This window comes from Sorex fumeus, unplaced genomic scaffold, assembly GCF_029834395.1.
Source record: "Sorex fumeus unplaced genomic scaffold, SorFum_2.1 ptg000007l, whole genome shotgun sequence".
Taxonomy (NCBI): Eukaryota; Metazoa; Chordata; class Mammalia; order Eulipotyphla; family Soricidae; genus Sorex; species Sorex fumeus.
The window spans coordinates 49,529,461-49,544,801 of record NW_026606064.1 but is presented as its reverse complement, the minus strand read 5'-3'; the positions used below and the strand labels follow the sequence as shown (position 1 = coordinate 49,544,801).

The following is a 15,341-nucleotide window of genomic DNA, read 5'->3' as shown; positions in this document are numbered from 1 at the left end:
TAAGTAAATGGTAAAGGTAAAGGTAAAGTAAATGGTAAAAAGATAAAAATTAAATTTTTAATTTTTAGGCCTATTTGTACTCAGGTCTACAAACTGATATTTTACTGAGATTCACTGCCTTCCATTTACAATCCTTCTGTTTTTAGTCACACCTGGGATCATTCCTGGCTCTATATTTGGGGGATCACATGTGCTGAGGACCTAACCCAGGTCAGCCACATGCAGCCAAGTGCTTTATCCCACTGTACTATCTCTCTAACCCACTCATTTTTTGCACTGCCAATTTAAAAAAATGTATTCTGTCCCTTCTAGGAAAAAATGCCCTAATTATCACCTGTTACTCCTTCTACTCATTTTTCCTTAGTACATAGTAAATATAATGCCTATGTATCCAAAACTATATAGTACCACCTTCTTTTTAAAAATAAGGGCTGCTATAGCTGCTCATAACTCATAGATGTTCAATTATGATTCTTTAATGCCTACTGAGTTCTCCCTGCAGATTATTTATATACTCCTATGTTTTTTTTTCTTTGGTTTTTGGGCCACTTCCTGCTCAATACTATTGGAACCCATATGGTGCCAGGCACAGAACCAAAGGTTCCCACATGCAAAACATGTGTTCCAGTTCTTTGAACTATCTTTCCGTCCCCATATACAATTTTCTTAGAATAAATTCCCAGAACTGAAACTTCTGAGATCAAAGATAAGACTTTATTGATCTGTCTCCCTAAACCACTCCCTATAAAGTATACTAGCCCACTTTCTTTATATTCTTGCTAAAGCCAGAAATACTGGGTTCATTTTTTTTGGGGGGGAGAGAGACATAATAATTAAGTGAAAAGTGGAAGCCTATGGATTCTTTTTTCACAACTATATACCATGAGTTAACATTCAGTTTTACCATACCACTCAGCCACTGTTCCCATTCTCTACCACTGTTGAAACTCTGGGTTTTGTTTTATTTTGTTTTTGGCAACACCCTGAATTGCTCAGGGGTTATGCTGCACTCAGGAATTACTTCTGGCAGGCTAGGGGTCATATAGGATGCTGGGGATCAAACTCAGGTTGGCTGCATGCAAGGCAAATGTCCAACCCACTGTACAATTGCTTCGGCCCTCACTGTTAGAACTTGATGTTAACTCACTGAATCAAGAGACAAGAATTGATCATTTAAAGTCACTGGTAAGTTTATATGAAGTTTGTATTTTAACTCTATTCTTTTTAAGTACATTCATAATATAATCACAATGTATTAAAAAAGAAACACATGCAAATACATAATAACTGCTTAGAGTGTTACCTGCTTCAACCTGTCGTAGTCTAAGCCCTCAGTCTGGACTCCGTTGGCACTGGGCTGTGAGGATGGTGCAGATTTTGGTCTGTACAAATAAAATTTCCAGCACAGGTAAACATCATGTACAATCTCCAATGAGTGCATAAGTAACAGCTAACTGACCAACCCAATAACAGATTTAAAATCATTTCCTAAATAAAACACAGTGTTAACAAGTTGTCAAAGTTGTAGGAACAATTAAAGTAATTTTTCACTTTTATCAGTATTTTTTAGTTATTTGCAGAAAAATCAGAAAAAGGTAGTTAAGATGATGAGATTTCTTCAGTTAAGAATAGATGTACATTCTTTGGCACAATGCAGGTAACCAGGTAACATGTTGATCAAGACAAGATGAAAGGCCAGCTAGAACAACCTGAGGCCCAAGTAACACAAACCACTCTCTCCTTCCTTTGAAACTGACCTATTAAAAACTGGCCAGATCAATGAAAGGGCAAACAGAAAGATGGAATATTTTACTTTAATGTTAATTAGTTCACAAAATCTATGACTTGGTTTATAGGAAAACATTATTAGTAAGCTTGATTTCTTTGTGTATCTTTGATTTCCACTGCAAGCATCAAAATAAAAATGATTAGGCTAAAGCATATTCATATTCAGTTGGTTCTGCTATTATTTCCTGGCTCAATGCATCGAAATTATATAGTTTTTTTTTTGTTTTTATTTTTGGGCCACACCACAGCCTTACCTAACGCTGTAATATCTCTCTGGCTCCTTGTAAAACAAATTATTTTTTATTTGTTTTGCTTTTTTTTTGCTTTGCGGGGCCACATTCAGCAGTGGTTAGGGCTTATTCCTGGCTTGGTGCTCAGGGGTCACCCCTTGCTTGGTGCTCAAGGGATCATATGTGGTGCTGGGAATTGAATCCAGATCAGATATTTAAGGCAAATACCCTATTCATTGTACTATCATTCTCGTCCCTAAAACAAGTATTTTTAAAAAGAAAAAGTCAGATTCAACAATCTCAATTATTACTGCCCTTTCAAGAATTTCACTTTCATTAAAAATTGTACATGAAGAAGCAAGTCCATTTTAAGCGAAAATTTCAATATAAAATTTATCAGTTTGGTATTAAAAGAAAATCACATGTGAAAAATCTAGTGTTAGGGGCCAAAGCAACAGTACAAGGGTACAGAGCTTGCCTTGCATATGGGTGACCCGGGTTCAACCCCCAGCACCCCATATGGTTGGATCTCCTGAGAACACCAGAAGTGATTCCTGACCACAAAGCCAGGAGTAAGCTCTAAGCAATGCTGGGTGTGCCCCCCCCAACATAATCCAAAGTTGTATTTGCTTTGTTTTTTGGTTTTGGGGCCATACCCGGTAGTGCTCAGTTTGCACTCCTGGCTCAATGCTCAAGGATTACTCCCAGCAGTGCTTGGGAGGCTCAGAGGATGGAGACTGTGTAGGCCATGTGCAAAGTAAGCACGCTACATACTGTGCTATTCCTCTGGACTCCACAAAACCTATAGTTTTAAATGGAGACTCTTCCTCTATTTTCAGGTGGCCACCTTTAAAGAGTCATGAATTAATGCAAATTACATTAATTACAATCATCAGTGAAGTTGCACCTTTCAAATTTTATAGAAGCAATGCTAGAAATCAGATCAAAAAGGTTTTAAGGATAACTTTTCAAAGTTATTATATTTCAGAATTCTCAGAAGGCATATAATATATATTTTATACTCAAAGGCATTGCCTGTGAAAATGAACTCCAGAGTAAATTTGCTTTATATTAAACCACAACGACTGCTTAAGAAGTTATGAAGCTAGTCAATCAACTTTATTAGATGTCTAAAGCTATGCTTATATGAACAAGGAAAGCTTCATCCGTAAGTACTGAGCAAGGTACCATGGAGAATAAGATTTTTCTAACAGGTTTCCTTTCTTTTTTTTTTTTTTGAGGATATACCCTTCACTCTGCTGGGCAGACTGAATTCCACCCAAGATTTACTGAGCCCTGAAGTTCCTTGTGTTTTGTGTACAATTCGATTTAGTATTCCTGAACCTCAAAATGAGAGGCTTGCTGTGCCTCTCCTATAACCTATACTATCTGTTCTTGTGCTCAGAAAAATAAATAACTGGCTTTCTTTTCATTTTTCTCATTTAGGTCATACAACTAACTACTTCTTTCTCTGCTTATAATAATAACCTGAAATACAAGTGAATAACTATGGCCTGCTTCATAACTGGGCAGTATGTTCTATATCCATATTTATTATACGATGTAAAATAGTATTGCTGTTACATAATAAACAATTGTGGTAACATGCAGTTTTAAAAAATAATTCATGCTGACATGCAATCCACCACCATCACCACCACCACCATGATAATTAACTAAAGGGGGGAACTTTTCATACTGAAGGAAATAAGTAATCACCACTTATTAAAAAAAAAGTTTAACAATGTTATCTCGAGGAAACTATGTATGAAAGCAGCAAGATAACTGGGAAGATTTAGAACAGAAAATGTCATTGCAAAAATGCTATTTTTTCCCCTATACGCTTGTAAATTTTCTAACTAAGTCTTTTGATCAGAACAACTGAACCACCTAAAAAAAAGGCCCTATTAAAAAAGATATCATTATTGTAATATAAAGATTTTATGGAGATTTAACTGGCAAAAAATATTTTAATAATCAGTGGGATACAACTAGTTTGATTATAGAACTTTTTACTGCCCTAGACACTCCTGCCATGCACAAATTCATGCTTTCAATAGCTATGAAGCACATTAAAAAGAAAAGATATTTATGAAAACATGGCTTTATTTCAGTTATTTCTTATAGGCTAACTGATTAAAGCATGAAGGTGCCCAGAGGTTTTTATTAATTTAAGTGCTACCTCTAGATACCTGCCTATAAAGTAATTGCACACAACACTCAACACCCAGATCTGCCCAATTAATTCTAAAAATAGCCTAAGTGAGAATTTTTTGCTATCTTTTAGCTAAATTAAAGAAAAAGATAATAGGTGCATATTCCTAAGGCTTAGGAAATTAGGCATTTGATTGTTAGAATAAATGATTTACAATTGTGGCTACAATGCTGTCTTATATTCTAGTAAAATATGGTATAAAACTTTATCTTTCAAAAACCTTTGCCTAATATTTCATAAAGAGGCTTGTGGCTTTGTTTCTGCTTTTAAAGACTAGAAGTAAATATAGGAGACCTTATATTTCCTTTCTAGTATTTCTGATAATTATTCTTTATATTTACCCTATTAAAAAGATAAGGGGTGATAGAAAAAAATGAGTATTACTGTATTTTTCTAGTTAAAAGCTCAAGATTTAAAAAAAAAGTATTCTAAATAAAACTATATATGAAAAGTAGGATCTTTCTAAATATCTCCCTTGTGGTGATTACCAATCCATGTAGAAAAAGCTCAGCCCTACCCTGAACATGTTATTTAAAAGTCTCAAATCACAAAGTCACAGCAGGATGATACCTGTGTAATGAATCATAGGACCTGTTGTCAAAAACAATCTGATTTCTCCTTGGAGAATCCCGTCTATGAAGGGGAAAAACCATTTAAAGGGGTATACAATAGAACTTGAAAATATGATTTTCATTATGTTACCGATATTTTATAGGTCTTTAATTACTGGAAATATAATAAGAATTAAAGGAGCCCATTAATCTTAAAATAGTAATTTTCTAATGAAAACAAAGATAATTAAATACTAATTCTAGTGATATATGGATCAAGTATAAATAGAAGTATTTACTTGACAACTTCACAGACTACAGACAGTGAAACCTACCTACATCAAATTCACATAGTGCATCAAAATACAATCAAGGATATTTCTATTAGCATGAACAGAAAACCACAGATTCAAATACAAAGCACAATAGAGATTATTGTAGCCTGAAGGACACACAAAATTAACTCTTGAGGAGGCACTTCCCCCATTTTGAGTAGAAGATCTGTTAGCACTTAACAAAAACTTTAGAAGAATTCAAAATGACTAAACACAATCATTTTTTAAAAATTCAAGCTTTTCTGGGCTGGAGTGAGAGCACAGTGGGTAGGGCACTTGCTTTGCACACGGCCGACCTGGGTTTGATCCCCAGCATCCCATGGTCTCCCGAGCAATGCCAGGAGTAATTCCTGAGTGCAGAGCCAGGAGTAACCCCGGAGCATCGCCGGGTGTGATCCAGAAAGAAAAAAAAAATTCAAGCTTTTCCAATGTTTTGTTTCAGTCTAGTTTAACCCATTTCAAATTATAATGCTCTTTTTCTCTAGTTTCTGACATAATTAATGAATATGGCATTGTGCAATAGCATGTATTTTTCCAGGATATTAATCCATCTTATTACAATTAATTTTGACATAATTAGAAGAGAAATTGGTTATTTTCACTATATCGTAAGGATAGGACAAACATAAAATCAAAATAATCATAAAAGTTTGCCTTCAAAACAATTAGAGATAACCTGAAAGAAAAAGAAAAATGTGCTAGTCCTTTAAACATATTTTTAAAACATTTTATGGCTCAAAACTGCTTGCAATAAAATCTTATACAGAGCTGCAGTTGGATCAGTTATAAAAGGTATATGAACGATCAATAACTGATCATTTAGAATTTCTATTTTGGTAAAGATAAAGAAAATTATACAAGTCAAAACAAGATTGCATGCGTGACAGAAAATAAGAACCACGGGGCTGGAGCGATAGCACAGTGGGTAGGGAGTTTTGCCTTGCACACGGCCGACCCAGGTTTGATTCCCTGCATCCCATATGGTCCCCTGAGCACTGCCAGGGGTAGTTCCTGAGTGCAGAGCCAGGAGTAACCCCTGTGCATTACCGGGTATAACCGCCCCCCCCCCCCCCAAAAAAAAGGGAAGAAAAGAAGAACCAGTAAATGGTGATCTTTAGAACATGTATTAAGGGATTAAATTTCACTTAAAAGTGTTAGAAATTTTTCAAAAACAATTTTCCCCCTTTACATGAACCTAAATACATTAAGGAACATAATTTATTTGGAAAATTTCCTCCATTTCTTCTTCGATATGCCAGACACAGTAACAACAAAGTCTCCAATGGAGATGTTACTGGGCCCGCTCGAGCAAATCGATGATCAACGGGAGGGCCTTTACTTTACTTTACTTTACTTTACTTCTTCTAAGATATAACTTTAGATTTAGATCCATGTAAGGTATATACAGAATTCCTATCAATGTGGCAGAGATACAGGTCTTCACCACCATAATTTACCATCTTCAAAAGACAATTGGTACATTTGGTACAATTGGTCTTGTTCTCTGATATATTTTATGAACCAGGCTTCACAATATGTTACTGAAGATAAACCAACATCTATTTGGAATGCATTAAAAGGCAAGCTCAATCAGGTATCTAAGGAACAAATGCAATTCTCTACGAGCAAAAAATCATATTCAAAAGTAATTCCTATATTTTAAAAATTTCTTTTAAAATATACTTATCCTGAGGAACTAAACACTTCTGTGCATTTTGAAAGGCCCAATTTCTACTGGAGTTTAAACAACTATCACTACTTGATCTTTCCCATCAGCACACAAAACACAAATCAAATTTTAGATTTAGGCTAATAATAGATATATGACAATATGCCTGTTTTTATGTATATTTTATTAGGTTCCTAGTCAAGTTTGCATTTTGTGAGTTGAAACAAACAACAACAGCAACAACAAAAAACAAATAGCTCAAAAAAAGAGAAACTTTTGAGCCTCCATATATGTATTTATTTTCCTTAGAAAATCAGTTCTTTAAACTGCCACATAAACCAAGAAAAAGTTTCATCTATGTTTAAAACCAAGTTAATAGGCCCAGATTCTGTTCACAGCACTACCTGGTCCTCAAAAGCACCACCGAGAGTGATCCCGGAGTACTACTAAATGTGACCCGAAAATCATCAACCAAACAAACCCAAAATAAATGAGCAAGTAAATAAAATTAGAATAAAGTATGTTTAGTTAAGGAGTGCTGAATTTGCCTAACAGAGCCCAAGCCACCGTGTTCATGTGGGAGAACGGAGAATATTCTGGTTTTTCAGGGAAATGTTGAAATATTCAAGGTTCAACAAGGGCATATTTGCAAACTACTTTCTAACTCTTCAAAGAAAGGTGGACAATTTACAGGAAAGAGTTCAAAGGCCTACAGAGAATAATGGGTAAGGAGCATGACTTGCATGTAGTGACCCTTGTTCAAGCCCAGGCACCACAAACTTCTCAGCATTGATGGGTACGAGATCCTCAAGTACATCTGGTGCGGTCTAGGTAATTCCCAGCACTGCAGGACCCAAGCAGCACGTTGGGCCCTTGACTTTAACTGCTAGCCTATTTTAGCCAAGAGTCACCTGAAGACCTGTATAGTAAAAATAATCATTACTAATCTAGACGATGGGTTCACTGTGTTCACTGTACTATTCCTTCAATTTTCCTGTAGTCTGGAATAAATATTTCGTCAAAAAAATAAAACTATAAGGAATATAAGCAATCTGAACATTTGGACGAACTGGCTAATGATAAGAAGCATCAGATGAAGACCTAATGGGGTTTGTGGCTGGCCAAGAGCAGTAGATTATTTCCATTCTATTTGCTGCTTTGTACAATTCCAAAGCTAACTTCTGATTTTTCATGATAAAAAAATGTAGATGTCAATTTCTTTTGCAAAACCAATGTAGTATAAAACTCAGAAGAAGAAAAAAATTGATACCTGGAGATAATAGGTGACTTGCTGCCGTTCATTGTATTTGTTCTTTCCCAGGGTTTTCTTGTTGGTTCTTTGAAAAACACAAAACAACTTATTAATATAGCCATTGTTTAAAGAATCATAAAAGAAATAACAAGCTATTACATGGTATTACATAACAAAATATATACATGAAAAAATCAAATTCTAAGTTAATTAAAACATTTAATTCTAGGGCAGGATCAGCACTGGACAGCGCCAGACCTTTGCCACTTGCTGCTGCTCAGGCTCCAGTGGCCAGGCTGTGGGCTTTGAGTGGAGACACCTGGCGGGTTGAGCCCCCTGCAGCCTGACTTGGGGCCCGCCATTTGGGCAGCTCTTCTGTGCTTTTCATCACATCCTCCTAAGAAGCATCCTGACTTATCTCAACACTTTCACAATGAAGTCACAAAAACTTTTGAGACTAGGAATGTCACAAAAATATTTCTGAATTTTTTGGTCACTGCAATGATCTTGATAGAGAGATGAGAAAATGAAAAGATCTGGAAACATGAGGATTCTGAACATGTTGGCAGAGCCTTTAGTTCTCCACTTTACCAGTATGCTTGATTTCTCTCATGTCCTCCCTTTACCCCCACCATTAATATCTGGGTAACATTTCCCTCAATAAATTAATGATTTTAGCCATTAAAAAATTAATTCTAAACTTTAAAATCAACATATCTGGGGACAGAGCAACAGTGCCATGGGTAGATGTTTGCCTTGCAAGCAGCTGACCTGTGTTCGATCACCAGCACCCAGTACGGTCCCTGGAGTCCACTGGCAGTGATCCCTAGCCACAGAGTCAGGCTTACAAAATAATAGTGGCCCCAAAATAAAAATAAACCAAAAAAAATCAACACAGTTCTGATTTATTTACACAGTTAAAATGAGAAGAAATGAATAAGATGACAAGGTTCTTTAAAAATATAAAACATGAAGAAATATATATAAAACATGTCTTTTTTTAACTGAAACCCAAGCATGAAAGTTTGTAAGTCTACAACCATACCTCATGGTGTTTCACTAATTAAAAGAGAGAAAAAAAAGAATATAACTTAAGATATTAAATAAAAAGTAATTTTTGAAATAAATAAAAAAAAACATGTCTTCTTGGAATGGGGTGGGCAGACTTCACTCTCTGCTGGATTGGCCAAGCAGTCTCCACACCTGACATACCCAGATGAAATAGCCCAGCTCCACAGCTTCTGGAGCATGTGGCCACATGCATATGCAGTCATGAGATACCTCCACATTTCACAGTACTGACAGCCAAGGAGGAGCATAGCAAATTAGGTAGCACTGTAGCACGGTCCTCCTGTTGTTCACTGATTTGCTCGAGCAGGCACCAGTAATGTCTCCATTGTGAGACCAGTTGTTACTGTTTTTGGCATATTGACTATGCCACGGGGAGCTTGCCAGGCTCTGCTGTGTGGGCGGGATACTCTTGGTAGATTCCTGGGTTCTTTGAGAGTAATGGAGGAATCAAACCCGGGTTGGCTGCATGCAAGGCAAACGCCCTACCTGCTGTGCCCTCACTCCAGCCTCACTAAGCTCAATGAGAAAATACACTAAAAACCAGCACCAACCAACTCAGTTGACTTTATTAATGCTGTTGTGAGATGAAATTAATTGTTTTGACTTTTATTGGTCCATTTTCTAAGTTGGCCATTTTGCTGAACCCAGAAATATGTAGTAAATTTGTTTGTGCCTAGTAACGGGGCAGGCCTGGGAGGTGGGTGGACAACCGTACATTGGTGGAGGAAAGTTCACACTGGTGGCGGGACTGGTGTTGGAACACTAAATACCTAAAAGCACTGTACTATGAACAACCCTGAGAATCATGGTGTTTATAAACAAAAAAACCTATGAAGGTCAGAGAGATGGTATAGTGGGCAAGGTGCTTGCCTTATGGCTGACCCAGGTTGGATCCCTGATGCTCCCCACACAGTCCACCAGAAACCCAAGCCCATCAGAGATCTCTGACTGCAGAGCCAGGAATAAGCCCTAACAGCACTGGATGGAGGTCCCCCAAAACAAAAAGACAAACAAAAAAAATACTTATTAATGTCTTTTCCCCCCAGTTATTATAAAAAGAAAATTAAGAAAACATTAAACACCATTGTATAAAAAGTTTTTAATTTCAGTTCTGAACTTCAATTAAAATCATAAGGATTCTAACTTGCATAATTTCAAACTTTAACACAAAATAGTAAACAATATTAAATCTAAAATACTAGCATTTTATGCAACAGTTAAGTTTCTCTAATAAAGACAATACTAAAAGAATAAGAATGGGGTAACTTTAGTTTGAATGGAATGTTATAAATTACTTTAAGAACTTAGTACTACCTATACTACTATAAACTATTTTTGTCAATAGTAAAAAAATAGAATCTTTAATGTGCTCTTATACTTAAACATTAATTTTAAGTTCAGATCATTCTCTTAACTCAGTATTTCAGAATCATGCACATCAACTTGATTTTCAAAAAAAAAAATCTCTTGGAACTTGGCAGACAATTCCAGTTAAATAAAAATGAGATCACGCTAAGCTTTTATTTCAAACCACTCTATGCAGTGACTCACTGGTCAGCAGTCTATTGTTCTTTGTACTGTTTTCTAATTTGGGCTGACTCACTGCTATCATCATCAACCCACTAGGATGGAATGATGTGTGAACTCTTATCGTGAAAATAAACATCTAGGCTGCATGAAAATCAACTATGTGTAAGTAAGAATTGGGATCGAACTGTAGTTTTAACTAGAAAATGCACTGGGTTTTAATAAGGTTCCATCAAATAGCTTCTGCACATTGTTTTACTTAGCTTTCCCTCTCTTCAAGTCATATGACTTAACCTAAACTTTCCCCCCAAAACACCGTCTTTGTCCTGAATTTCTATTGCACTCAGTCTTCTACGTAAGAAACTTAAGGTCATCACTGACCTTGCTAATTCATCATTTATACCTTTTATGCTATTGCTATTAGAAGCTTTTTTTGTTTTTGTTTTTTTTTTTTGCTTTTTGGGTTACACCCAGCAATGCTCAGGAGTTACTCCTGGCTCTGCACTCAGGAATTACTCCTGGCGGTGCGAGAGATGAGTAAGAATTGAATCCAGGCCAGCCGCACACAAAGCAATTGCTATACTATCACTCCAGTCCCACTATTTTGCTGTTTTTACTTGATCCCAAAAAACCCTTGCATATGAAAAGCACGTATTCTATCGCTTAAATGGCATTCTTGGCTAGAAATATGAAAATTTCTCATCTGTTCATTAGTAAGGAAAACAAAAGGATGTTTTCTAAAAAGTGGATTTCTTTAAGCATCTGGAAATTTACAAATCAAAATATGCAGCATTTTCTATAATAGCTTCCTAAGAATTATGCTTGATACTATAAATTCTCCAAACCATCGACATTATGTTATTTTGTTTCATATTGGGCAAGGTAGTGAGTGGGAAATCCAGTTCACAGCCTTTCAGTCAAATATGAAACAATCTTACAGTCATGAAAACTAAGCACTTCTGGTGAAAAACAGGATATTAATATTCTCTTTAATATAGTATATTTGAGAGATGTCAATATCAGTAATTTCACTGAATTCAAGATCATTTTTCAAAGGGTTCAGAGTTCAAACTTACTAATTAGTAAACTTGATTTTCTTGAAAACTGGGTTTAGGTGAATCTCACAGTATATGAAAGAAACTAACCACTGCCTCTAGGCTCAAAAGAGCAGGGAAAAAGGTCAGTATTAACATTTTAGTGACCAACCATAGAACCGATCTAAGTAAGGGGCAATAGACATTTTTTAATTAAGGATTATTAACATTTAAAGTTTATCTCTTGCTACTTACCAGGTGTACTTGTTGAAGACGTCTTAGAAGTAACAGGCTCTGAATCTTCCTAAATATACAGAGATTATGTATTAAAATATCACAAGTACTGGATACCTGCCAAATATATTAGTGTTCAGTTCCATTTCCAGTATACTTCCTGTCATTTCCTATTTTTCCCCTTATCAATCTCTTCTCCCTTATATTCTAGTTCATTTTTCTTGATGTTCCTAGCACTTCCCTCCCCTAAATTCCCTCTTCTCAAAGCTCCTTTCATCATGCATTCACATTGGAAAGGCACTAGCAAATGTTAAGAGAAAATAGGTTAGAGGCATGACACTAAGAAAAATCAAATTCATCAGGAATAAAGCAATCAAATTATTTCTTTCAAACATACATAAAACTGATAGAAGTAGTCTTCCCAGCTGTACTTGGGGAGGAAATGAAAATTACACACAGCTAAGTAACCACAAGGGGAAGCATGTGAAAATTGTTAACAGTCTAACTCCTTTATTTTAAGTGCAAGAACACGGAGACCTTAAAAGATAAAACAACAACAACAACAACAAAAAAAAACTAACAAAACTAATAAAAAGACCATTACTCCTTCTGTGGCATACTTTAGATACAGGTCTGAAAGTCACTGGTTTCCCCTACCTCCCCTTATTCAACCCATTTTACTAATGCCATCAAAAATTTATAAAATTGGGGCTGAAGAGATGCACAGGGGTTAAGGTGCATGTCTTGTTTGATCCCCATCATCATATGGCAGTCCCTAAAACAGTGGGGCCCTTGAAACACCCTTGCACTGACCCAGTGGATGGGTTAGCTGAGAATCACGAGGAGACTCCAGGTCTCCTAAACATCACTGGGATCCCCTCACTCAGCAAAATAATGAAAAATAAATAATTAAAAAGTTCAAACTATCTTTCACATGATTTCCTGAGTCAGCTGTGCCTGAATTTCATACTGGAAGGTATAGGAGATATATTAACTCACATTTTTGTCCTCTTTTGGTTCTGTTTCTGTCGTTGATCCCTTTTCAGCAATTCTTCTCCTAAGAAGGAGGCAAATCAAATTGTTTAAGGAAAATGACCTCAGAATAAAAACTACTCCAAAAGGGATAAAAGGCATCCAGTTATGGTATTTAAAATAAAAGAAACACAAATCCTCTAATTTATAGCATCTCTCCATGATTTCTCACTTACCTCCTGGCCAGCAAAGCACTCATTTCTTCCATTAAACCACTACCCCCTAGAGGAAGGGGTCCATTGCCACGACCAGTATCTGTTTTAGAAGAGGCTGAATTCACACCAGTGGAATTTCCTCCGCTTGGGAAAGAGGCATCCTCCATCTTAATGAGAATACAATACATTATAAACTCTATGTTAAGACAAGTTTATGCATATAAGTAGAAAAAGGTTATATTTAATTTAAAAAATACACCTAAATAATATTTTTTAAACCTTAAGAACCAATGGAATAGAAAAGCACTGACTTTCTATAAGTGGAAGTTTAATCAAAGTTAATTAATATCACCAGTAACCGAGTAAACAGTAACAAACATCTTATTCACCATACTGAGAGGCTATTACTTGGGTGATGAAAAAATACAGAACCTGTCCCAAAATATATAAACCGAATTTAATCTTGAGGAAAAAATAGACAAACCAAAGGAAGGATATTCTAAAAATAATTGTAGACTTCAAAAATGTTGATATGATGAAAGAAAAGATTGAGGAATCTGAAAGATGAAAGTGACAGATATTATAACTAAAAGGAATGGATGTTTAAAAAAATGGATGACCTTGGACTAAAAAATTGCCCTAAAAACATTACTGGACAATTAATTGATAAAATCTGAATAGATTTTGTAGATTATAGTGTTATGTCTGATTTTGATTATATCATTATACTGCGGTGATGTAGGTCACAAAATAGACACTGTAGAATTTATAGGAAAATGGTCTTTGACTCACTTTTCATTCAGATGTCCAGAGCAGATATATGTTTACATAGGAAACACATACCAAGAAAAGCAATGCAAACATAGTCTGTAGTATTAAATGGTGAATTGGATGATAAATCAGCAGAAACTGTATTATTTTTGTAACTTTTCTCGAAGTTTTTGTTACAATTGTTCTGAATCAATTAAGTTTACACAGCATTCATAAAAATTAGAACATAATATTTAAATACTGAGGAAGATGGATTTAAATGTAAAGAGTAGAATGATTTGGAAATGCATTTACCCGTGACACTTTCCTAAGTTTTGCTCCAGCAATTGCAGCTGCAAGTCCAGTTAAAGGGCGATTGTCTTCTGACATGGATCCCACAAACAATCCAGATGCAGGGAGGGGAGGAGCAGGTGGTGGTGGTGGAGGGGGGGGTACTTGGCTGGGGAGAGGAGGTGGGGGAGGGGGTGGTGGAGGTCCTGCAGATGGAAGTGGAGGCGGTGGAGGAGGTCCAGGGGCAAGAGGGAGCGCTGCTGGAGCCTGGGAAGGACCTGGTGGGAGAGGAGGGGGTGGTGGAGGTGCAGGTGGTCCCAAGGCAATGCCTGAGAAGAAGAAACGTTAAATAAGACATAAACAAAAGAGCTTGGTGCATTTCTTATGTGGAAAGGTTTGGAGGATGCCAAACAACTTTCTATTGGCCCATTTTCTACCTATTTATTTGGAATTTTATTGACATAACCATGTAACAGATCATCTAGGGGTTTTTCTTTGGGGGGGGCGGGAGGAGGTTGTAGGGATTTGATAAATAAGCAAAAAAGCAAAATAAATGCTTATGAAATCGAGGAGGCATGCAGCATTTCTGAACAAAGAGTATATATGATGGCAATTACTATTTGAAATAACAGATCCAAAACAATCTTTGTAAATCTTAAGTGCTGAGACAGTACATTCTACCATAGAGAAATATACATTTACTCGTTTGTAGGCAGCCAAAGTGGGTAGAGAAGGGGTGAGTCTTCAGATTCTTCTTTTTTTCCCTTTTGGTTTTGGGCTATGTTCAGGGGACCATATGGGGTGCTGGGGATCAAACCCATGTCAGACACTGCAAGGCAAGCACTCTACCCACTGCTCTGGCCCAAGAACTAAGACTTTTTTTTTTTTTTTAAAAAGAGGCATGCTTCAATCCAGTCTGTGTCTTTGTAAGCACAGATTTACAGTCATATTCTCTCCTGTTAACTACAGTGAATCTTATTTTCAAATGAACAGGGTAGCTAAAGAATTGTCTGGGTACCAGAGAAGCAAACCCATCTCTACTTATAAATCACCCATACTTTGAAGTTCAAGTACCCCCCTTCCATTACCATGTCAGCAGGGATCAGGCATAATGTGGGGTGGGGGTAACAGTAGTGGGACAACTCTCTCTCTTCTACCCCCACCAGCTGCTACTTGTCATTTGAACATGAAACCGTTTGGGGCACAT

At 36.4% G+C, this 15,341-nt stretch overlaps 1 protein-coding gene across 5 annotated transcripts in view; it reads right to left on the bottom strand.

Annotated features, from left to right (window-relative positions):
• ENAH (ENAH actin regulator) overlaps positions 1-15,341 on the bottom strand; it is a 162,527-nt gene that overhangs the window by 5,743 nt on the left and 141,443 nt on the right. For 3 of the 5 annotated variants that reach the window (XM_056138482.1, XM_056138480.1, XM_056138484.1), the window contains exons 7-13: positions 14,159-14,463; positions 13,115-13,260; positions 12,906-12,963; positions 11,928-11,976; positions 8,059-8,125; positions 4,804-4,866; positions 1,304-1,382 (exon numbers count right to left, since the gene is read on the bottom strand). In XM_056138482.1, the coding sequence (XP_055994457.1) occupies positions 1,304-1,382; positions 4,804-4,866; positions 8,059-8,125; positions 11,928-11,976; positions 12,906-12,963; positions 13,115-13,260; positions 14,159-14,463 (767 nt within the window). The remainder of the gene's footprint in view (positions 1-1,303; positions 1,383-4,803; positions 4,867-8,058; positions 8,126-11,927; positions 11,977-12,905; positions 12,964-13,114; positions 13,261-14,158; positions 14,464-15,341) is intronic. The other 2 variants (XM_056138483.1, XM_056138485.1) reach the window with 1 other exon arrangement.